Source organism: Metopolophium dirhodum, chromosome 1, assembly GCF_019925205.1.
Source record: "Metopolophium dirhodum isolate CAU chromosome 1, ASM1992520v1, whole genome shotgun sequence".
Classification (NCBI taxonomy): domain Eukaryota; kingdom Metazoa; phylum Arthropoda; class Insecta; order Hemiptera; family Aphididae; genus Metopolophium; species Metopolophium dirhodum.
Genome location: NC_083560.1, coordinates 93,360,674 through 93,387,990, shown reverse-complemented (window position 1 = coordinate 93,387,990; position 27,317 = coordinate 93,360,674). Strand labels below are relative to the sequence as shown.

General features: G+C 27.0%; 1 protein-coding gene across 4 annotated transcripts; it reads right to left on the bottom strand.

Annotated features, from left to right (window-relative positions):
• Positions 1 to 12,587: 12,587 nt before the first annotated feature.
• On the bottom strand, positions 12,588 to 27,276 carry LOC132943334 (protein maelstrom homolog). Of its 4 annotated transcripts, XR_009664340.1 has the most exons (11): positions 26,992 to 27,228; positions 25,247 to 25,377; positions 24,830 to 25,004; positions 24,041 to 24,187; positions 23,206 to 23,336; positions 23,011 to 23,152; positions 21,886 to 22,055; positions 20,949 to 21,101; positions 20,732 to 20,859; positions 16,128 to 16,293; positions 12,588 to 16,063 (listed from the first exon to the last, which is right to left on the bottom strand). XR_009664340.1 is itself a non-coding variant. In XM_061012305.1 (9 exons), the coding sequence occupies exons 2-9, from the start codon at positions 25,367 to 25,369 to the stop codon at positions 20,806 to 20,808; spliced, it is 1,095 nt and encodes a 364-aa protein (XP_060868288.1). In that variant the 5' UTR covers positions 25,370 to 25,377; positions 27,245 to 27,276; the 3' UTR covers positions 20,511 to 20,805. The 4 variants fall into 4 exon arrangements, 3 of the variants coding, with proteins under 3 accessions (XP_060868288.1, XP_060868296.1, XP_060868276.1); XM_061012305.1 differs by lacking the exons at positions 12,588 to 16,063; positions 16,128 to 16,293; positions 26,992 to 27,228 and adding an exon at positions 27,245 to 27,276 and having other exon boundaries at positions 20,511 to 20,859; XM_061012313.1 differs by lacking the exons at positions 12,588 to 16,063; positions 16,128 to 16,293 and having other exon boundaries at positions 20,511 to 20,859; positions 23,074 to 23,152; positions 26,992 to 27,230.
• Between the last annotated feature and the right edge of the window lie 41 nt (positions 27,277 to 27,317).

The following is a 27,317-nucleotide window of genomic DNA, read 5'->3' as shown; positions in this document are numbered from 1 at the left end:
TATAATATATAAATTACTTTATTCACAATTATATCATTAAATATACTGAGTAATATCATAAGATAACCGACCGATCTTCGCTCAGAATAGTTTTTCATGTACAATGATATTCTATCATTGAATTTAAATTTAACACCATCCATTACAGTGACCCACTTGTAACCTACTTAATTTAATAAGCTGTATTTATTATTTTTATTATTGATTTCATATCAGTACGTTCATAGACTATAAAGACAAAGTAGGAGGTATATTGTATGTATTCTAGTAGCTATAGTAGGTATATATTATTATATTTATATAGCTAGCATAGATAGTAGATAAGTATAAACACTGTAAACTATCTTTTCATAGTAAAATAATGATAATTGTAACAGATTATATTATGTACAAATAGTACAATAATCGAATGTATAATTATTGTACATATTATTGTATGTGATAATCGTCAGCTACTCGGTATAACTATTCATGCAGATTTCAACAGTGCACACGTCCAAGTTTGAGATATTTTTTACTACATTGTTGTACGATGCTCACTCACGATAATACTGACTGCTTTTATTAAAAAATCTCCTGGGAGGATGAAAGTGTAGATTGGACATAATAATATACCTAATATTAAAAATATTTACCTTATATTTATTAAATTGTTGTCAATTTATACAAAAATCATAAAATATTATTAAATATTATAAAATATTTTACAATTTACTTTTCATTTTAAAATCACTTATTAAGTCAAGTAAAAAACATTAAAAATATAATCACAGTTTACATTATATTATCAATGTACACAAAAAAATAAATATTTAATTTTTTTTTAAATTATAGAACATGTGTTTTATGAACTCCAATCGTGTAATCTCTCCTCTCTCATATTTCGTTATGTTTGTATGGTTTTTGTCCTGACAACGCTGCGTTTTCCGACGATGTTCATAAACATTTTTCCAAAACACTTTATGGCTGTTTCATTAAATTCAGAATAATTATTCTGTCGAATTTCTTTGAAAATATTTTTTTTTGGTCGAATAAATATGATTTCTGTGACCTTCCTTTTACAACTTGTATTATTATTTAATTTGACAATCAATAATTTTTGTTTCATATGGATTATGGTTATAACTTATAATCCACCATATGATAATATTCACTATCATGCAATTTTTTTTATAATCTCGTCATTTTGATTAGTGTAGGTACCAATAATTTAATACTGCATGATCGAACCACACATTTCCACTGCGTTGTTCCATCAAATTTTGTATTTGCAAACGAAAATTCATAATTTTCAAACATTAACATACGTTTACCACGATTACTTCAATACATTTTGACATCATATATAAAAAAAATTAAACAAATTTAAGTAGGTATACACAGGACTAATACGATTATGCGAACACGCTGCGCCGTAGACCGTAATTATACATACACAGTCACACACTAAACAGTTTAATACTATATAGAACGCGAAGATAACGATGAAAGATATTCTATGCACCAAGATAATTGGTAGTTATTATTTTTATCGACCATCAATGTATAGATTCAACGTATAGATGTTGGATTCCTCATAATATAAACAGTATAATCAATCTTAAGGGGATTCGATACCGTGGTTTTCTGTTTTTGTCTAACACGCGCGACATAGAATTTTAGACGTGTTTTTTGCCAAACATTCCAATTGATCTATTATTGATTTAATAAAGTGGTAAGAATTCTGAAAACAGATTTGAATTTGTCGTCAAGTGTACTTGAAATCGACTTTCCCACATTTTTAATATTATCCCCCAAATTCTTGAAAATGTCATATTTAAAGTATTTAAAAATTCTGGTATTTCAATTTTTGGAGAAGTTAAAATCAAAAAATCAAAAATGTGAAAAGGTCGATTTCAAGTAGATTTAACGACAAATTCAGATCTGTTTTTAGAAATCTTATCGCTTCAATAGAATAGTTGAATGTTTGGCAAAAAACACGTTTAAAATACTATGTCACGCGTGTGTTAGACAAAAACAGAAAATCACGGTATCGAATCCCCTTAATATAGATGATAATATGATATGTGTGCATGTGCTACAAATTTATTATTAAAAAAATGAAATGTTCCTAAAATTTAATTTTTATTGTGTAATTGATAATATAATGTAACTTAATATTTTTAGATTCTGAGTGAAACGATGAATGTATTGATTTTACAATGATGCGTGTTTTTTTTTTATTTATTTTTATATTTTTATGTCTGTGTACACGATAAGTAGTCGAAATAATGCTTGGATTTTCAACTTTAGTACCTTGTTCGATAAGTAAATATTGTTGGTACATTGGGGAGGTCAAAATTTAAAGTTTTTGGTGTAACTCTAAAACATATGAACATGTATATGTACATGAAATGTTCACTGGTCGTTTATAGTAGCAGTTTATATACACGATAAATTCTTCAAAATATTTTGATTTGTTTTGAGCTGTTTAGGAGCATTTTCTGTTTCCAATTTGATTAGTCTTTTTTTCTATGAATGTCAATAAAACTTTATTTGTTGGGTAAAAATGCTTGAAAATTTAATACAAGATCCCGACTATATTGTTACAATGACATTTGAAAAATATTGAAAAATCCTTAGTCACAGTTTTTATTTATAAGCATTTAAAGTTTAAATCTTGACAAAATACGGAAAAAATCACGAAAATTAGCAAATTATTTTGAGTTGAGAATTCATAAAAATTTTTCTTTTTAAACCTAAGATTTGAAAATGTGATACAAGATTCCTTATAAATTTATTTACTTTTATCAAAAAAAGGTGGGTAAGTCGATGTCGCTCTGCTGTACAGTAGGTTACAAGTGGGTCACTGTAATGGATGGTGTTAAATTTGAATTCAATGATATAATATCATTGTATAAGAAAAAACCATGGTTAACTACCTACTAGTAGCCAGTAGCCACTAGCCAGTAGGTACAAGCATAAGTTTTCATTGTATTTTATTTAAAATCAAATTTTGAGTTTAAATTGAGTTATTATTATTATAGTTGAATATTAGGCAAATCTATAATAATAATATTTAGACATTTGGCAATAACAATATAATACATTTGTTTTCAAAACATTACATTATTTGTTTTATAATAATTAATAATATAAAGGATTCGGCAAAGTTTTTAGAAGGTATATCCAACTTAAAAAATGAATAGGTATTAAATTTATATTACTCAAAAAATATGACTGTCAGTTGATCAATGTTTGTGTCATAATTTATATTTTATAATATGATATAATTTGAAATTCAAAAACAAATTGTTAGTTGTAACTAGTACCTACATGGAAGTTATAGAATCAAAATATGCACAAACAAATTATATAATACTCATGAAAATTGAAAAGGTACCGATATAATTTGAGGAATAATAGTTAAAAATATGTAAATAAATAAGTATGATTACTTAATAATTACCTCTTAAATTTGAGGTTCTTGAGAAAATACGAATTGTACTTTTGTGCTTTTCTACTGAACAATACTTTAAAAATAACAATAGAACTGAAATAACTAATATTCAAATTATAGATAATATTCAAATATTTATTTAATAGGGATTAGTTGCATAATTAGTTGTGTAAAATATTATTCGATAGTCTATATGAATAATCGAATATTAATCGATAGTACAAATTATCCGTTAGAATATCAAATGTTGTAAAAATATAAATTTCAGACGCTCATAAAAATTTAATTTAAGTTTCTTGTAGACATTTTTTTTTTGATAAAGGTAGACAAACTTATGAGTAATCTTATATTACATTTTCAAATCTTAGATTTAAAAAGAAAAATTTTTATGATTTCTCAACTCAGAATAATTTGCTTATTTTCGTGATTTTTCCGTATTTTGTCAAAATTTAAACTTTAAATACTTATAAATAAAAACTGTGACTAAGGGTTTTTAATTTTTTTCATTTGCCTTTGAAACAATAACCTAGGAGCCTTCTATTAAATTTTCAAGCTTTATTACTCAACAGATAAAATTTTATTGATATTTATAGAAAAAAAAACTAAAAAAAATGGAAATTGACAATGTCCGTAAGCAGCTCAAAATAAGTCAAAATATTTGGAAAATGTTATGGCGTATAGGAAATGCAATTAAAAAACATTCAGTCAAAATTTCATGTCCTTACGGTCATTTGTTTTAAAGTTACACCAAAAACCAAAATCGATTTTCTCGAAAACAGATTTTGCGTAGAAATTCTCGTTTTTCCTTAATTTTTCTTTTGTTTTTGACGTCGCTTTTGAAAATTACTGGGAAACTTTTACTTTTGACGCCCCAAAGTACCAACTAGATTCACTTTCCTATCAGAAAAGTTACTGTTGAAGAGAATCAAAGCACTTTTACTGTCCTAAAAGGTGATGACAGACACAAAAATAAAAAAAATAAAAAAATAAAAAAAAACACACATCATTGTAAAATCAATACATTCATCGCTTCGCTCAGAATCTAAAAATGTCTACAAGCAAATTGAATTAAATTTTTATGAGCGTTTGAAATTCATATTTTTACAATATTGGATATTCCTCGATTTCTTATGTAGTGGTTTTGTTATTCAAAATTTTATAACTGTAGATACATGACAATTTTACTGAACGTTTATATTTTCCCACGAGGGTGCCCCCATATATAAAAACCGAGGGGCGGCAAAGTAAAACATCTTTGATAACAAAACATACTATTTTTTATTGTTTTTACAATTGATAACCCTTTAATATTAAATAAATTAGCGGGGGGTATGCTTCCCAACACCACCCTGCGAGCGTCAATGGGTGTGTGATCGATTGTTTAGTGACTTAGTATAAGTGTAATTGGTTAGTTATAAATTTATAATTATAGTACCTACAATTGTACGTAATAATTTATTATATTTATAATATTATCCCATGTTGATTTTCTCAGAATCAACATTGCAGGGCATAAAATATGGATAATAATAGGTATGAGCATTATATTTATTTTCATTATATTAATAATTATATATTAATTGTTATTGACGTAATAACATTTTACGTCAAGCACTACAGGGGGTTTTTTCTGTACGGAGCCCATCCATACATTTTCCTTAAATTTTACGCCCACCATTCAATTGATTACATATTTTTTATTTTTATTTTAAAAATTATAAATAACAAAATAACAAAATAATTATTTTTATTTTAGTTTCATTTTTCTTTTATTATTACAAATAAAAGTGTTCAAGACTTGTTTCAAGGTTTCCTTTACACAATTTAAAGTCAGGTGTATTATTATATAGGTAAGTAGGTACCTATTAAGTTTTAAAAAGATAGGTATCTGATATAGGTGCCTATACGCATATACTTTTCATTTTAGTTGTCATAATTTTAGATTAGATAAAGATAATGATTTTTGGGATTTTTCACTCCTAACTCAGCTAAGGAATAGTTTTTACGGAACACTTTAAATAGCTGTCTGGTTTAATTTTACTTTTTAGTATTTAACGAAAGACGACAATTTGAACTTGGTGTGCATGGTCATATTTTGCTATTTTCCATTCAATGTATACTCATTTGGAAAAACTGGGGAAGTCGCCTGCTGTAAAGTAATAACTAAAATCATTGTTCTCCGTTTAAATAACTAATCTTGTCCAAATTTTACCTAAAAATATGTCTAAAAAAATATGTTTATTTAATTAATTAAAAATATTTATTAAAAAAATGTGTTTATATAAATTTTACATTTTAGATTCTGAGCGAAGCGATGAATGTATTGATTTTACAATGATGTGTGTTTTTTTAATTTTTTTTAATTTTATTTATTTTTATAAGGAATTTTACTTTTGACTTGTAATGACAGACACAAAAATAAAAAAAAACACATATCATTGTAAAATCAATACATTCATCGCTTCGTTCAGAATCTAAAAACTAAAAAAAGTGGAAACTGAAAATATTCGTAGGTAAACAGTTCAAATATATCAAAATATTTTGAAAATTTATTGTGTAGAGAAAATGATAATATAAACAACCAGTGAAAATGTCATGTATCTACGGTAATTTGTTTTAAAGTTATACATCAAAAACCAAAACCGATTTTGCGTAAAAATTCCCGTTTTTTTAAATTTTTTTTCTGTTTTTCTCGGTGCTTTTGAAAATGACAACAACTATATTCACTTTCCTATCAATAAAGATGCTGAAGTTGAAAATCGAAGCATTATTTCGACTTCTTATCGTGTACACAGACACAAAAACAATTTTAAAAATTTAAAAATTTAAAAAAACACACATCATTGTAAAATCACTACAATTATCACTCCCACTCAGAATCTAAAAGCTAAATATTGATAATGTCTATACAATATAGATAAAAACGAATCAAAATATTTTTAATCATTTATCATGCATATAAAATAATAAATTAAACATTTGGTAAACATTTTAAATTGAATTGGTTATTACTTATTAGTTTATAAATTGGAATAATGATTAAAAAAATCGTTCTTTGAGAAATCGGGTGAATATTTGCAAATAATGCTCATAAAAAATTAATTTGATTTTCCGATAAACTTTTTTTTTGTTTAATGTAGGTCGTAGAATAACTTATTAGGAATCTTGTATTCAATTTCCAATTTTTTTGATTAAGTAAAAAGTTTACTATCGATAAAATAGTCAAAATATTTTGAAAATTTGATGGTGTATAGAAAATGCTGGTATAAACCATTCGTTAAAAATTGCATGTATCTATACATTTTTATTACATTTATACGGTTATTTTTTAGAGTTACACTAAAAACCAAAATCGATTTTGCCTAAATCTGATGTACCTATTCCCGTTTTTTATTAATTTTTTTATGTGTTTCCTTCACTTTTAAAAAGCCAATTTATGTGTCACATAATTTTTCTATGCATACGGACATAAGACTTCTGAATATTTATAATTTTGGACTTTTGAATGTATCAACTATTAATTGTTACTGAAGTTTAAAATCAAAGCATTATATTTTGACTAATTTCCGTGCCAAGACACACCAAAAAAAACACACACATCAATTTATAAAATCAATACATCGCTCCAATCAGAATCTAAAATAGTTTAAGCAATAGGTTTTAATTATTAATTATTTTAGATCATGAGTATTGATGAAAAAATCATTGAGATGGTTCGCTCTCACGAATATAGAGCCTTATTTCAAATTAAAATTAAAATATGGACAATGCCATCAAAGACATTCTTTGGAATTTTACTGCACATGAAATACAAGTGACAGATACTTTATTCAAATTATAAATTAAAAACATTATAATAATTAAAGGTTTTGGAAATTGAAAACAGATACAAATATACGATATTACAACCGTCCTATATTTCCTTTTAATAACATTATTTTATACATTAAAACTAATATGAGTGCAATTTATTTTAAGTCATGCAGTAGACAATATAATAATTAGCCATATTTATATTTAATATAAATATTTTTATATTTTCTCATTTTGCAATGTTGTCTACTGGATTCAGCTGAGTAATTGAAAAGCTGCATAGTATTATACAGTTTTCGAGCTGCAAATGCTGCTCGCCCAGCACCGCCACCTTGCATGGGTATATTTATTTAATATAGTCCACGACTCGCGCGTGGCAACATCATTATCGTCGAAAATATTACAATACGGTAGCGTGCCGAAAAATCCCCCCCCCCCCGCCAACCAGAAGGTTTACCCAACCGAACCACCCCAGCAGGGCCAATACTGCAACACTTCTCCTCCTCTGCAGTAACGCGCGCCCGCGCCATCCATCGTTTGACGTTGTGCGAGCTTATAATATTATGTGTACCTACCGACGATGTACTATATTATACGTATATACAATATACATATATAGTACCTACTTTCGTTGTTACGTTCGTGCGGGGCCCGGGGTGAGTCTATATAAACGTCACGCTGCGGTGGGTTTTTCGACAAATTTTAACCGGGATGGAAAAACCAAGTAACTACGTCCTAAACCCATAGATATATACATGATATTTTATTAACCGGGCTGTGCGAACGTTTAATGTAATAAAAAAAAAACCCGGGATGTGCACTAAAAATGCCAACATTATAGTATCAAAGTTATGCAAAGTAAACTCGACAAAATATAAATTCACAATAAATTATAGTTATGACCTGAAATGTACCCTAAAAATAATATTATGTATATCATTTTTTAAATGTGTTATGAAAAAAAAATATATAAAATATAAGCTTCATAAAAAAAATGTACTTAACTATATAAGGTATGTTGTTTGAAATAAATTATGCAAAACAAACATTTTAAGTAGGTAATAAAATGTCATGATAAAATATTATGTATTTGTTAAAAACGGCAAATCCATGATTTTTTTTCCTCAAAACGCCCAATTAAAACGTACAAAATAGTTATCTAAGCAGGTAAGTATGCATTTATAGGATCTAGAGAGTCTATAAACGATATTCAAAAATATGAAAATACCATTTCGTATTTAGAACAGCTGTACTCACTTACATCTCACTTATTTTTAATTCTGAATGAAGATCAACAATATGCAAAGTAATTTGATATCATAATATATTATAATATTATAACAAGAGGTGTCACTAAACAGTGTTCGCCGTTAGGGGAGTGGTATAGGGAAGGTAGGTATAAGTATAAGTATACCTATACTGTTCTCCGAAAACGCTTTACTATAAATCAATATTATTGCGTCTGCTCATTTTAACCTCGTGAGTTCGCTCCTCCCTAATATACAGGTAACTACGCATTTTACTTGTTGATACTTACATGCACATATATAGCTACGACTATACAGTATACGTATATTGTATTTATTACTATTATATTATACAACTGCTACACAAATAGTATTATATGGTTAGGGGTACTGCAATAGCACTATAGCAGCGTGTTAAATATATACAGGATGATTCGCCAAGCACGCTCGTCCCAATATTCGATTTTTTCTCTAATAGTGCATTTATTTAAATCCTTATTTTTTAAATTATCAAGTAAACTTAATGACACTCAATGACCAATAATCATATAGGTATTAAATTATTTAGATTTTATTTAGGTACCATTTTTTTAGGAGTGTCATAGGCTGAAACAAACTTCTTTTTTTTCTGTATAAATTGTTAAACTGGAGATTTCGTTGAAAATATTGATGTAATATCTAAATCAAAATTCAAATGAGTATTTTGAGGGTTGTAAAAACGTATAAATGCATCAAGGTACAAACTAACTACAATAATCAGTACCCATAAAGCGTATCTGCGATTTCTTTCACAGGGGCGTAGGTATATCAAGATTTTAATAAACATATTTAGTAGGTACCTACACACATATATTCATATTATTATATACATGTTGTACTGCGTAGGTAACCACATTTGGTCACAGGGGAGGGGGAGATTCCATAAGGATACTTGATAATATATTAGACATTAATAGTCCTTAAAATGGTTTTATAAAAATATAAAATATATTATGTAATATTGAATCTAGTATTCATTGCACATAAAAAATATAAAATGCTAATAGATTAATATTAAATTAATATTTATTATAATTTTCAAATCATCATAACCCCCAACTTCCAAACCTCCATTACTTATCATGGATCTATATCAATTATTATCCTTAGAATACAAAGTTATACGTCAATAACTCAATAACGACTTGTTTGAACTTCGAATTCCATTTTAGATAGGTACATCAAATTCCAAAAATCAGAATTTGAATAAATTTATCATTAAAAGAAAATATGGTGGGCGAGGAGCATGCTTGGTGAAACACCCTGTTTACAGTAAAGCCATATATTATGTATGTACCATGTAGGTACACAATTATTGAACTGCGCGTGTCACATATATTTGCGCATTTATATATTGGTGTACGAAGACTTGAATTTCTGGTATTGGTATTCGTATTTACTGCTCACAAAGTATATTTTTGGACCACAATTAATATATTTGTGCGCCTCCTCCTCCTTTTACAATAGATAATATTATAATATCAATATAATTCAATATATCTCTGAGCATAATTTTATATTGTTAAGTTATGTTTTTTGAGAAGTATTAAATATATTGATAATGACGATAATGTATTAAAATGTATTACATATATTGAAAAAACTTGAACAGTTGAACTACACAAAAATATTTTTTCTTTAGCACGCTAATCGAAATATTTAAATATAATAGGTAAAGTTTTTTTTGAAATTTAATTTTTAAACTTCCTACTATTTGTTAATACTATAATACCAATACGTATGTTTAAGTGTATGTCAGCGCTCTATTTGTTTTCTCTCTCTGACCTATGCGCAACATAGAAAGTTTGCGTGCGCTGTGCAGCATAAGTACATTTTTTAATCTAACTAGAATAGTGACACAACAGAACAGTGAAGCCTAATTTTTAACCACACTAGAATAATATAGTTATTATAATTAGTTTGAAGTCTGAAAAAAGTGGGGCGAGATATTTAAGCTTTATTGTGCTGTTTCCAAGAACAAAAATAAAAGTATTTACCTAGTTACCTAGGTATGTCCAATAAATTTATAAATATTTCAATTAAAAATATCTAAAGAATATAAAAATTAAAAACTATACTATTAATTTATTTTCGGGTATATATATTAGGTTTATAATTGTAAAAAATAAATATATAATATATACATAATATATATATTATATATATCAATGACAATTTTATTATTTATATAATGAAAATGAAAAGCTGTTAGTTTATCACCGAATCACTCGAGAACAGTTAGACCAATTATTGGCTCATTTTAGTCTAAAAGATGTTTTTACGGAAAGAAAATTGGAAAATTTGGGAAGAACTGAAAGGCCTTTTTTCAATGAGATTTTTGTGTATAAATGGTTGCCAGGGCATTGGCTAATTAGTAAAAATTAGTATTTTTATCTGTGTAAATGGTTGCCATAGGTTAGGTACCTACATATTATTATAATATAATTGATGGGTATTTTTGGTACTGTTAGGAACCAATAAACGATTAAGTGAGTTGAGAGGTACCTCTTTATTGTAAACTAACTAATATAAACGCATAAACAAGAAATAAATCTTTGAAGAAGTATCTAAGGGGGTTATTATCACCATATTATTATTTATTTATATATATTGTATACCTATTAGATGAGCAGTTAGCTCAATGTATAATGTGGATAACAGATATTCTGGACTAGGTTCTGTCTGAGGCAAATTGTCTCTGCTCCATGGTTTATCACAAATAACAATCTCCACAAAGATCTAAATATTCCATCGCTCTCTCAATTAACAAAGTCTCACTATGTCTCCTTTCATTCCAAGTTAATCCAACACTACAATCCATTAATAAAACGCATATCTTTTCTAACAATCCCTGATAACCCCCAGAGTCGTTTAAAACGCTCCTGGCCTAGAGACCTTCTAACTTAATCTGTCGGGTGGCACTACTAAGTGCCCTCCCCCATCTGTTATTCTCGATATGTAAATACTGTATCTAAATTACTTATTGTACTAAATTGTTGTATAGATTGTAATTATATTTTAAATAAAAAAAAAAAAACTTATATATTATATTTCTTATATTAATGACTAATGTGTTTAATAAAATACAATTGTAGGCAAATTATAAAGTAAACGTAAATATTTCTTTTGTCAAGTTATTCATATTATGGTATGTTTGTACTTAAAAAAATGTAATGCATTACTTATTGTCAAATATTCTAGACCAGTGGTTCTCAACCAGTGTGCCCCGGCACAATACTGTGCCGCAAGATCGACTAGGTGTGCCACGAGAAATGTCTGATATGTGGGATTATGCTGTTGAAAATACCAATTTTTATAAAACTGTGGCAATTAAATGTCAATTAATTGTGCAGATAAGACCGCGATGCATATGTAAGCGCATAGCGATGAGTGATGACTAATTTTCTCGCATTAGGGCCGTCATTAGAGGGGGGGTGAGCAGGGCCCAGACCCTGGGCTTCACGCTTTTTGCTTACATTTGGATGCATGGCGTTTAAAAAATGTGATAAAATTGATTTAAAATTTGGACCTTGAAAATCCTAAGAACGGCCCATGGTTGCTTCGCATGGTTGCCAAAGTTATTGTTGTTGTTGTCGAGCGTGCGTGAGTGTGTCGTGAAAACTTGTGATATAAAATAGTGTGCCGTGAACCAAAAAAGGTTGAGAACCACTGTCCACTGCTCTAGACAGTCTACAAACACCACATGTTGCATCAGCTGAACTCTTAAGTTTTTGAACTTTTGTAGAAGATGTCTTAGCAATTCTGATTTGAGTTAGAATTCAATAATGTATACAAAATAGGTCAAAACCTATGAAAAAAGTGTCTTCAAAGTATGAAAAAAGAAAGTTATAATTAATGTGTTTTATTATTATTTTATTTGGATTTTTGAATAGTATGTATATTGTATAAGATTTGATATATATTTTATCTAAAAAAATACACTTGAAGAGTTTATTAATAAATTATGAAAATTATTTCTTAAATTATTTATACACAATATTACACATATACCCAATATTCAATATTATATTATATTATATGTTTATATATTATACTTAAGGCGATTTATTTAACATAAGATATTTATTATTTAAAAAACTATTAACATAATTGATAATACTTATTTTACAACATTTCAATTCATTAAAAACATTTTTCTTGAAATCTATTGTATAGGTATACATTTAGTTGTTATTTTATTAAAATCTATTATATGAAGGTATATAATATAAGTAATTAATTGATAAAATTTATATTTTACTATCCACAGTAGATGTATTTATTCTGAGAAAAATATGTAGATTGATTTGTAGATATATAAAATAATTTTGATATGGTTAATTTAAATATTTATTAAATGAAAATTAGTCTGCAAAATTATAGTCTACTAAAAAATTAAGTGTTTTTTAAAATTTGCGACATTTTACCAGCAAGCCAACCATTTTTTTATTTTCTAAAAAACTATTTGTCCTCAAAAATTAAAAATTACGCAAATTATCCGCAAATAATGATATAATAAAAAGTAAAGTAAATGATTTTTTAATTTGCTAAAAAACTAGTTGTCCGCAAAAAAATGACGGGGACGTCGTGATTTTGGAACATTGACGACAGAAAATCTGGTAGAAAATGACGGTAACTTTAGAGCTTTAACGCGATTTCATATAAATTCAGCATAACTATCTGGTGATGAATCTTACCAATTAGCTAAAACAAATTGTGAAAAAATGAACTGTATACAATCTGGAAAATCTGCAAAACGAAATTATCAGTTCTTGTCATAAAATTATTTTTTCTATAATCAGTAATGAAGTCAATAATAGTAAATGCTTTTCGGTAATAGCAGACGAAACGGCAGATATGGCTGGCAGGTATTGAGCACGTCTCACTTTGTGTCCGTTACTTTGATTTTAAAACAAAAATAGTAAAAGAGGAATTTTTAAAATTTGTACCTGTCATGGACTAAGTGGAATCGCATTTGCAAGTACAATTATTAAAGAACTAACCGACATGAAAATGTATATGCAATATCTCGAGGACAAGGTTACGACGGAGCTGCATCGATGAGTGGATGATTCAGTCATGCATAAAAAAAAGAATATAAAACAGCTATACATAAAAGCTATATATAACCATTGCAGTTTACAAATTTTAAATTTGGCTGTTTCTTATGCTTGTGATTTACAAGGTTTCGAAATACTATGGGCACAATCGAAAAGGTTTTCGTATTTTTAAATACTCTAAAGAGGCAAGCAGAATTTTCAAAATATGTCAGGGAATTGAATCAAGAACACTCATAAAGAAAAACTAAAGCGATTGTGTTCGACAAGATGGGTTGAAAGGCACGACTCAGTAGAAGTGTTTGACCAATTTATTCCGGCTGTACATTCGTGGTTAGAAGAGATGATTAGTTGGACAACTTGGACAATGGACAATGGACATACATCGAAACATCAACTAATTTCATATGTTATTATTGTCTCCAAATAATGTGAATTTAATGTTGGTATTATTGTATTAAAAATATATATTTCAGTACACAGTATCGTTATGCATATATTTACAAAAACCTAATATAGATCTTATTCAAGCTCTCGGGTACGTTAATAATGTTGTACGTTAAATACATTCAGTTAGGAATAACGCTGACGAAGAATTTTCGGTATATGGTCACATCCCCGTTAGACTAATTTTCCCGACTTATTTTACCAATAATCATAGCCGGTGGTGTGTAATGATAATAATTGATAATGTATAACGTGATGTAATAATATTATTATATTTACTGAAAAAGTGTAAAGTAAACACTAAACTGATAAATTAATAAATCTATGTATATACAAAGTTGGGTTTGATTTCAAATCATTTTTTTAAAGATTTTGCCAAGCTCTGTTACTATATATATATATATATTATAGAATAATTTAATTTCCTGCATATGAATTTTCCTATGAAATACTGTTCCAGTTTTTTTTGGTTCCTATTGTAATATATCGTTCATGTTTAAAGAAAAGGCTCCACCAACAGGCTACAACCAAAGAACAATATAGAAGTGAAACTCGATCAGCTATTTCAATTAAAGTGAATTGAACGGGGATATGTCTGACGGGGAAATTAACCGAACGGGGAAACGGTGATGGGGCTGTGACCTACTACCGAATTTTCAAAGTAAACCAAATGATTTAAGGTTTTGAGATAAAAAATGCCTAGAATTACAAAAAGACACTTATAGGATACTCCCAGTAATAATAATGCCCAAGATTATTTTTAAGTTTCTTTATTTATACCTTTTTTAGATTCATTTATAAGTCAGTTAAATGAAAGATTTATTAAACATAAAGAAATTATTCGAGGATTTCAAATGCTTTTTCCAATTGCTCTTCTTACTGAAAAACAAGAAATATTATTCAACTATTTGGTGGAATTTTATGCAAACGATTTGGAAGATTTATTAAAAATGTTATCTGAAGTAAAAATTTGACATCATCAAGTTTTTAAGCTATAGCTGAAAACCAACTTAAAAATGGTTACTGTTATTGAAGTAATCAGTAATTGTAATAAAAATCTATATCCCAACGTTTATAAGCTACTGACAATTCTTGTGACATCTTGTGGAGCTGAGAGGTAATTTTCAACTTTATAAAGAATCAAAACATACCTCAGAAACTCAATAGCAGATAATAGACTAAATGGATTAGCAGCATTGGATATTCACCACAAAAACAAAGTTGATACAGATGACGTCATAAAAGAGTAAACTAAGAGAAAAAGACGATTAGATTTTGTAATTTAAAATTTGTAATATTGTAATATGACTAATATGTATAATATTTTTGTAAAATACCTTAACATTTGACAACTACCAAAATGATATGTGATTTTTATATAAATATATAGGGTATACATTTTTCAATGAATATTAAATAGTAGTCATCTAAAATTTGGGGAACTACTGTATACGCTACCGGTGGACACCCCCTTGAAAAAATCCTGGTTGAGCCACTGATTATGTGCAACCTAAATGTTTTAATTTAATTGATATCTACTTAATTCTAAATTAAAATTATAATAAATTAGTAATATTAGCTAGTATAGAACTTGTTTATAAATGTTTGTATTTGATGAAGTGGGGTAATCTAATACAAATAATTTAGCTTAACACTAACAGTTTATTTACGATTTACTATAAAAAAAAGATTATTTAAAGCATGGCCGCATGGTTGTAGCCATATGTAAGAATATAATAGGGGAAAGTAAAAGAAAGTCAATAATTTTACTGGTATAGCAATTCCTTAACCTAAAAAGAGATAATAATATAAAATAGATATACAGTTAATAGATTATTTTCTCTAAGTATTAAACATGTTTTATAAGAAATTAAAGTTCTGTTGCTAGGAGGAGGTATCATTTCAGCTGAAAGTGTATCTAGTGGTTCAATCCCCTTTTGAGTTTACTTTATACTAATCACATTGCAGGACTAAACTGCTCCTTATCCAACTTCATTTGTCTATTAATATCACAAACACTCCTAGAATATTCATAATTAATAAAATTAATATCTATAATATTATGATTTAATTTCTATAAATTACCATATTTGTAGTAATATAGGAATTATAGTCCTGAGACATAACCATCCTCATCAGCATCAGATTCCAAAAACTTAGAATCACAATGGGCTTCATATTCTACAGTACCCATCTTCACTACCTATGTAGCTAATAATGGCACCACACCAATATATGGAGTAATTGGTCCCTAAACATTGTTTTAAATGCAATATTAATATAATATTATCACATAGAAAATCATAATTAATAGAGAAACAGCATATTCAAAGTAGGTATTAAACATATTTTTAAAGATATTAATTTTAATGAATATATTGCTCGCCGCAGTTAAGAAGGTCGTACCTCTAATTTCACAATTTTTTTTTTCAAGTTGTCATTACTGTTTTTGTGTAGTTCCCGTGAATTATAGTAGTATATAATATAGAGTATATATATATATAAATATATTATATAGTAGTAATCTGAAATTTGGGGAACTATTGTATACGCTACTGGTGCACACCTCCCTTGAAAAAATCCTGATTGCGCCACTGATTAGTATGTTAATATGTATTATTAATTTTATTTATATAAACACTTAAAGCTCCAGAAATAACTACAGAACCGTTATTAAAAATATTGAAAACGGAAGTGTTCAACATTTTAATAGCATACAATTATTGGAATTGGATAGCTTATTGAGTAATGATGATAATGATTACCCCTAGATTTCACAAAAACGACCACCATGCGCGCACCAGTCAAACTCTAGTTTCACTGGCTGTACTATAGTAGTATATATTATAATATATATAATTAAAATATATTTTATTTTATTTTCTATTATAGACTAATGACAAATCAGCCAACTCAAGGGCTACGCACTTTTACTTATGATAATATTTCTTTATAAACAGTTATTGAATGACACCAAATACGCTGTAGTTTTATTTTATTGATATAATAAAGTTAGTCTCAAGTTCTAATGTGAACAAATAAACACTACAATCACTGGAATTTTTTTTTGGTAGTTATAGTAATAATATTTTTCATAACTATAGTATAGTTTATTATATACCTATAATTTGTTAATACTTTTTATATTGAATCTGTGTTGATCATATTCTTAAATTTTTTAAGGGGAAGTCTAGAAATTGTGCACTACTATATTTATTAGTGCTTGGAAAGTTGTTAAAAAGGAACTAAATCGTTTCTCGTTCCTGGATTAAAGTTGTATGTTAATGCTAATGCTCATTTATTTAAAATTATAATATTATTGTATTTATAAATAGGAGTATAAGAATCACTATTGAACTGATCTAGCAGAGATATTGAACAAGAATTTGGTATGTATACATCTAGCGTAAATGGCTGATAATAAATTAATATTACGTTATCACTTATCAGACTAAATATAAAAATATAACCAATCAGATTTACGCGCATGCGCACAAACAGTCGGGGCTCTAGATTATTTTGGCTTCAAGAATAAGCTTGATGGCTACATCCATAGTATATGATCTAGAACAACTTGTGATTTTAACCAGCTTAAGGAAAATAGAAACTTTATTTAATTCAATATACATTTTGTAATAATTTATTTTTGTTTTATAATAATTAATAATTTACAGTGGACTCTGATTTGGATGGACATCTGCCTCTAGAAACAGAAACTAATCAGAACATGGGCATGAACATGTTATTAAATAGACTGAAAGTAAACAGAAAAGAAAAGATTACCCCAAACTGTAAGAAATAGTATAATGATGCATTGGAGCCGTGAAGCTAAAACGAAGAGTAGAGGGTTTAGAAAAATAGCATAAAAGTACTAGATGTTAACTAAATTTGGCAAATCGTTTTACAAGTGACACTTTTACTACTCAAATAATAGAAAAAGTTAGCTCAGGCACTTTCAATTTCATTATGAGCTAAATGAAAATTCAGTAAAAGAAACCTCAAGATAAAAGATATAATTTAGATGAAAAAATTATGGCCCTTTCAATGTTTAAAAATTCTCCTTAAAGGTACAAATTTTGAGATACTTGACTACAAATTGTACCCATAGGTATCTTTGTTTAAAAACCATTAATATTATTATTTAATAATTAACATTAACTTGCGTACATTTGGGTGTGTTAAATGTCGAAAATTAAATAAACAATAATTTAAGGCAGTGAGCAAATAGTTATAACCAGTAGTACAGTTACAAAATTTAACCTATTAAAATTGATTAAGTATTGGTAATATGGGAAGAAGCATGCCAGCTTTTATTTGCTAGTCAACCAGGTTCTAAATCAGGTGAAGTGGAGTACAAAAAAAGGAAAAACAATTGAAAATCTATTTAAAAAAAAAGAAAGCTTATAAACTATGTTGATACTGTTGCAGTGAGATATGTTATTCTGTGAATAAATATAACACTTTATCTATACCATGTATCTTAAGTAAAATTATTGAAGAAGAGCAAAGGATATGATGCCTATATAGAGAGCAAAATGTGTTTAGAATAGAAAAAATCAAGTAAAAGATCAAGTAGAAATTGACATTAATATAATAAATCTCATATATTAAAAAAACAAAATTAATTTATTCTAAATGTTGGATGTTTCTTTCTCTTAAGTTGTTTGGGAAATTAATATTATTCAAAAAGAAATATAGTTAATGAATGTGAACTTATAGAATTATTATTTTTAATTATTCAATAAAACTAAAGATGAACCAGAAAACAGTTTTTGGCATGAAGTTAGAAATTATCTAATATCAGCTAGTATAAAAGCACAAAAAATTAATTCTTGTAAGAATTTTTCTGTTGAACATCAAAATAACCTTGCAATATCTCTATTAAAATATGAAAAAGTATTAGTATACCAAGGTAAAAACGATGTTGTTTATGGGGAAAGGTATGAAGAAGAAGCTGTAGTCATATTATACATTTTATGGTGCAACAATTTTAAAATGTGGTATTATCATTCCTGTTCAAAAATCATGGCTTTGTGTCATCAGATAGTATTGTAACAGAAAAAAATCAAAATGTAAGTTTTAGAAATAAAATGCGCTTAATAATGCAAGTCTAAACTAATAGTTGATCGTAAAAATAGAATTTGTAATGTTATATATTCAAAATATGAAAACAATAAAATAGTTCTCGAGCCAAGTCATCAATATTTTACCCAGTGCCAGATATCAATGTACTGTACAGGATTAGAACAATGTGATTTATTTGTTTACAACAAAATTGAACCATTAACTATAACTATAGAAAGAGATGTTTCTTTCTTAAAATCATTAATAGTAAGACTAGAATTCTTCTAATTTACTTTTTATTTGCCATATCTTCCTTTTAAGTAATTATTTATAATATCTTATAGCCATATTTTCTTTAAAATTCATTTATTCATATTATATTAAATAACTATCAGTAAAAAAAAGCATTTCAATATTAATTTTTGTTTAATTGTATTAAAGTACATAATATTATATTACATTATGTAAACAATTTTTAATTTTTATTATTTTATTAAGCTTACATTATATTTTGTTTTTATACATTAAAAGTTCATTGATTAAATACAAAAATAACTATTTATCATTTACTATAGGATTTTGCAAATTTGTCAACACACAACAAACGTGTATTACTTCATCAACATGTGGTACCAAATCTATAGTAATATTATTAAAAAACCCTTTCTATGTAATTGAGCACACTAGCAACGGTATATGTTTATAATACTTTATCCTCATAAAAGTGACCATTGTGAAGAATAGGTGGTACAACGAGAATACTTTTTGAACCTACCAAGCCTACTTTGATGCCATGGAAGCCCTTATCTGCCAGGACTTCATCTCCTAATTTTGATAAGAATCCTCTGTTATTAGTAATAAATGAATCACTAGTTCTACCAGCCATATGACTTGGACAGAAAACAGATGAAACCACTAGGATTTATAGCCACCACCACTTTAACAATATAAGCGTTTTTGTACCGTGGAAACATGTAAATTCTTTGTTCAACAGTGCTAGCTGCTCTGTTTTAATTTCAGGACAATCAATTATGCACCAAAAATCGACTATTTTTATATGTATTATTACAATTAATTATACAGCACATATGTACGTGTGGTTACTCATTGCTACAATTTATTATTAACAATAATTGTAAAATCAATGAATTAAGAATAATTAAGTAAATGTTAAATCTTAGATGTCGAAACTAAAACAAAAAGTAAATTTCAATAATGACTTATTATTTTTATGATTATTATAAATCAGATGATAGTAAAAGAACTTAAAATATATCAACCAGAGAGCACTAACATTTACATACACGATACCTATAGGGGTTGTTAATACTTTCTGAAATAATGAGGATATAATATTTAATATAATATAATATAATATCCTAAGAATTGAAAATTGTTAAAAAAAATTACAAATGGTGACAAAACCTGTTTTTTTTTCATTTCTTGAAATTTAATACATTTAAGACCATAAAATAAATAGTACCTATATTATGAATAATTGTAAGATACATTACGTGAATAAATACCTAGGGGTAAATATTTATTTATTATATTAAAATATAACTTTTGTTTCAAATTAATCAGTAAAAAATGTTATATTGTATGTACTAATAAAATTGTATTACTAGATGTGTTTGTGAAAGAATAAATGATTTTTTGAGTAAAGCAATGTATCATCAATGGAAATAGTTATGTCTATTTAGCCAATATTTAGATCTTCTTTTGATAGTGGCAAATGTTCATTTTCAATTATCTTAAACAAAAAAAAACAAAATACAGTGGATAATAAATAATTGTTATGGTACCTAATGAATAAACAAATAATAAGTTCTATATAATCACCAATTTTGAACCATTTCTTAATTGAACTGCTGTGTGTCTACCAGGTTTAAGCCTTAAACCAGTATTCTCACTTATATGCTTACAGATATTTGACATCCATTGAATAATACGAGCTTTGGAACACATGTATGAAATATCTCTTAACTCGTGGTACTACAAATAAACATACATTTTAAAAATAAATTGGGGAATTAACCCTACTGTATGGTAGATTTTGAGTGTATCTAGGTCACTGATGTGTGAAATATGAATTTAATGATAAATCATAAAATAATATTTGTAATGTATAACAAATAATTGTATGTATATTAAACAAAACATAAATGGTTTTTATTTGAATGGGAATCATGTTTTAAGAGGACGCTACACCCGCATGTGTTGAATCCGTCTCACAAATGTACAACTAGCAAAAACTGTTATGAGCGGGATAGAACTGAGAAGGTTACAGTTATAACTAAGATACGTGATTTTCACCACATAAAAAGGAGAGCTTTGGCTGTGCGACGTGTTTTTATTTTTTTGATCACTTATATGAAAAAAAAAGTGCTTACTGTTATAGAACCATTATTGCTTGTTAATCAAACTTGAAAAACGTTTTTCATATAAATGATATCAAAAAAATAAAAACACGTTGCACAGCCAAAGCTCTTCTTTTTATGTGGTGAAAATCTCGTTTTTTAGTTATGACTGTAACCTTCTCAGTTCTTTCCCGCTCAAAACTGTTTTTGCTATGTTGTACATTTGTAAGACGGAGACAACACATGCAGGAGTAGCGTCGCCTTAAGTATTTTTACTATACTATAATATGTATATATAATTTTTAATATATTATTTAAGAATAAAATAATTAGGTATTTGTAACTAGTTTAAAACTGTGGATCAAACTAGGTTTAAATCAAAAACATACATAATTTTTAAGATATTGTAGAATACATACCTTACAACCCAGACCATATCCATACATATCAGATTCTAAAATATCATTAACTGAGTTTCCTGATCTTAAATTTTGTGTATCCAAGTTAAGATTTATTTTTTTTTTTATTTCAAATAATAATCTTTCAACACTTCCTATTTTGAATATTGACTTAGAACGTTCATCATCAACTATAAAATATGATAAATATGTCAATAATTATATAAGTAGGTAGGTTAGATCAATATAAAAAAAAAAAGTAAACTTAATAACTATAATATAAAAAAAAAAAGTTAACTTAATAACTATAATTTGTTTTACCGTGTAAAATATTCGTAGTTATATTATTATTTATATAATTATATATTAAACTTTTAAATAAACATTAAAAATTAAATAAATTAGTGTTATCCACACTAATTTATTCTAACTAAACTATATGTATGTAATTTTGAAGTAGGACTTTTTAAAACACTGGACATTATTTTAAAGAAATTAGAATATTTCCATTTCAAGAAACTGAATTTATTAATTAATTTTATTTATTTATGCTTAAGATCAATCATCTACAAAAATGTTATCAACAAATTAATTTGTTTCAGATTTAACAGTTGTAGAGGATGCATGAGTTGTACAGGCATTTATTGTCTCCGTTTCACAAGTGCATAACATACCAAATTTACGCTCAGGAGATCACGTCTAACTCTTTAAGCTCGTTAGTGTAAAAATTAGAGTGAATCGACATATTAAGAAACATAATAGTAAGAACAATTTGGTTTGTACGTGGGTTTTTTTTTTTACAATAGTTCAATTTTTTAGCAAGTCTATAATATAGTAAAAATTTAAAATGCTCATAACTCACTAAAAACTAAATTATTGAAAAAAAACCCACATAAACACAGATAATGTTCTTACCATCAAGTTTCATAATAGGATTCACTCTAATTTTAAATAAATGAAGCTAAAAGAGATCTGCTGAAAGTATGCAGCATTTGGTTAGTTACACACTTTTAAGACGAAGACAACAAATGTCAGAGTAGCTTCCTCTTAAGTGGAGCAGACTAAACTGTGCATGAAGTGGCCACATAGTATTCTGTAAGAATGGTAATAAATGTATATTGATTGTGTTATATTAACTTGATTTACCACTTGGGTAAGCTGTGGAGTATAGTCTTTCCAAGCTATTTTTAGTGTTCATCATATTCGTACCAATTTCTGACTCCATAGTGAATAAATATGGTAAGTCCAATGTGCCCTCTTTTAAATCTGCATGATTGATTATTCCATCCTAAAATAATATCATTAAAAGTTGACACATTTATTAATAATTATTGTATTTACATTTAAAAATGTTGAAAATTCCAATATTATTTGTTGATAATCATCCGGGTGTTCATCAAAACACAAAATACGATGAAATCTGTCGGAAAATTGTCTCATACTTCCAGCAAAACCTCTTGGGTAAATTTTAGCTAAAAACAATGAACAATTTATTAATTTATAGGCCCTCTAGTATATGTAGTATATAATTGTAATATTTAAGTATAAATATATTTAAGAAAAACTTAGTTTTCATGGTGTTTGAATTCAATAACACAATAAAACTAAAACAATATTATGTCCATGTTCTCATTTATTTTTACTTTTTAACAACTCAACGGCATAATTTAAAATAACTTAGGAATTTTTAATTTTAACACTAATAGTTAGCTGAGATATAATTAAATAATTGTGAATGTTTGAAGCGTCGGAAAGACACAATCAACTAAGAAAGCAAATTGAAGTGCTTATTTTCAGTAATATATTTATTTTTGATATGATTAGAATCAACAATGATTGTAAAACAAATTTTTCTATTTATATATTATTTTATTATTTTCCAGTAGAATAATTTTAATAGAATTAAAAAAAAAACAACTCTTCAAGGATTTGTTACGATAATTTTGGAATATTTTTACATGATTCTCGATGGTCACTTCTATTAATGAAATATTATTTACATACAGAAATGACACAGATAACATAAAAAATACAATAAAATAATATTTAAAACATTCACTTTAAGTAACATATGATGAAAAATCTTGATACCGATCTATAGAGAAATATTCAATTTTAATATTAACCAATGCTAGGGGACCTATATGAATACTACTATATTATTTTAAATACTTACAAATACCAATAACCTGATGATATGTGCGAGATATACCATCTATTAAACTAAATTCTAATGCTGCTATTTCAGCAGGAAAATAATACCGTTCTTCGCCATGAGTATGACAATTAATGTGCAACAAAATAAACTTTTTCTTAAATAATTCTGAAAAATTAAAATAATTTTTAAATTTACATTAATATAAATAAGTACTAATTGTAAGATGCATCTCTTTCATATTATAATGATAGTTTGGAAATTCTTTGTAAATGCATTGTATATTTTAATATATTTTTAATGCACATAAATGAATGTAGTTTTAATTTAATTTATAAACAGTAAGTCCACCAAAACATTCTACTTCTCGTTCAGATAACATTGGATTTAATTGCAACTTTTGTGACAAGCTAAAAGTGGTGCCAACTTCACATTTATAGTGACATTTAAAATTACCAACCATCTTAGTATTAGCATGCCCAGTACATGTTTTTAAAATAACAACATCATTTTTGATAAGTACTATATTTTTGTATTTTATAAGTAATTTTTCTTCAATAACTAGGCAATTAAAATCAAAACTGACTAATTGGGAACCAACTCAGATTTAAAAAATCATTTTTTCTAGTGTTAACCATTTAAAATGTTTCTATTAGGTACAGTCAATCTAACTTATCTTGTCAAAAAAATCAGATTCAATCCAATGTGATATGGCTGAGAAATTGTGTCTTCAATAAATTGGTGAACAGACTTTTATCATTTAATTATAATTAATAGAATGTAGCCTCAAATCAATATGATAGTTCTTACCCTCATTATCAGATATACGTCCAAACATCTCGGCTAAATATTTCTGCATAATCCAAAAATCATGGCTATTATTCTGCATATCACTAATGTGTTTCAACGGCTTTTTTTGTACTTGAGTAGAATTATATTTATTAGCAAGAACTTTGTACTTATCTTTTTCATCATCAGTCAATGTCTAAAAAACAATAATTGTTGAAATTAACTTTAATAAAAGTAAAAACCCATACCATACTAGGAGTGGCCAAACTTTAATTAAATAGTAAATTATAATTTATAACTAAAGCAATTTGATGTTATTGCCATAGGATTGGTAGGGGTATAATAAAAATATGATTTTTTTTAATAGTGTAAAGATTATGTTTAAAAAGCTTGAACACTCCTGACTTATACTATAGATTTAATTTAAAGATTACTTACATTCCATATGGGTGATAATTTAGTAGTTAATTCTAAAAAACTAGGAGCTTTATTTCCTTTTTTAATTTCTTCATTTCTATGACAAGTTATGAAAACAAAAAATGCAGATTTCTTGGGAGCCATATTTATCTCTAGAAAGACAAAAATAGTATGCTGAAATGGCCAGTGGTAAAATTAATTACAAATTAAGCTAACCTAGGGCTATGATAAAGTGTGTAACCTACCTAACCTAACGTAAATTGTAATATCAATTTAAATTAAAATAAATTAAGTATTAACTGGAATTCCCTCTACATCCTTTAAGCACAGTACCAACATTTTTTATACGTAAATATTTGAATTATATCTAATGGAGTTGCACCCTATGGCCAGGATTAGTGTTGCATTGCCTATTTTTGTTAGCAATAAATAGTCGTTAAACTTAAATTTACAGGTATTAGGTAAGACAATTGATTTTTATTTGGTAAAATAGTATAGCGATTTCAGATATTAAAAAGATTATAAAATAAAATTGTTCATGTTAAAAATTAAGAGGATTCATTGTCCGACCCATGCACAACATTGACAAAATGCAAAATGCTTTTTTTTTATGTTTTTGAGTGGTAAAAAACACCCAATACAAAAATTAAAGAGAATAATATTTTTGATGGTAGGACATATTAGAGGACGTATTGATTTGTTTCAAAACAATTTAATATCCACTTAAATTTACAATGTGATTTTTTTAACATGTTGAATATAGATTTAAATAATAATAAAACATACAACCGATATTTAAAACCTTTTAAATATTATCATTTTTAATTTTTGTAATAGGCTATTTTACTTTGAAATTACTCATAAATTATAAAAAAAGATTTTACATTAATGCATTTTATCTACTTTGCACTGACATCCTCTACTAAAAAATAAATATTGAAAATTGGTGTTGTTAAAAATAAATATTTATTTACTGTTACATATTTTTATATTTTAAGATTTCAGTAGTGTACATAAACAACTGTGCTTTACCCACAGAAATAATTAAATTTATTTTTATAAGACAGTTTAAATATAATTGTAATGTTGTATCTATTATAAGTACACATGTATGTCGCTACCCATTATTGTAATTTCATATACAAATCAAGTTATATTTAAAGACAATCACTTCACTTTTTTGAACTTTCACATTTTAATATCTGATTAAATACTAATATCTAAGGTCTAGACTCTAGACTGTAACACGGTGTTTCAGTTTTTTTTGGCTAATTTAGAACATTGCTAAACTTGGAACTAACAATAATTTGTTATAAAAAAAACGGTTTAGAAAATAATAACGTAAATTATTTACTCAGATTAAACCCTAACCAAACTAAAATCCTGCGTACGCTACATCACTGCACATTGTTGTTCTAAGATAAGTTATCAGACATGAAGAACTTCTTTCACATGACACTATGTTAGTCGGAAATTTAAAAACACCATACATGAAAATAAATCCTGATGGCTGATAATAATGATCACATAGGTACTGATGTCAACACATTTAAAAAAATTCAACATAACTATGAAATACCTAACTAATTCAGGACCGAAGTTTAACTAGAGCAGTTTAACAAAAGCTTTTCTTACTCTGCTTCATGTTACCAGATTTACATTATGCACCCCCAACAACATGTACCTACATCACGCAGTGAAATATTAATTACGTTTCCATCTTTAAACAGTACCTATAAATATATTATATAATTTGAATACTTTACCTTCAATAAATTCCAATAGGTAGTATAAAAAAACTGTGGGTATTACCTATGCAAAAGCAAAAAAGAAAAGAAAAAAAAACAATTATACCTACGTCAAAAATGTAAGCATAATATATATTATATCTATATTATAGACATATAAACAAGCACCAAATCAAGATGGCGTTCAGCGACGATTTGAAAAAGAAAACAAGAAATGTCGGCAAGACCATAGAAAAGAGATAAGACACGGTAACAAGGGTTTGTTGTTTACTTCCAAACCACGGTTTAAGATATTATACCTAAGGTATATAAAACGTCGGAGAGATGGCAATCCAACATCTTAG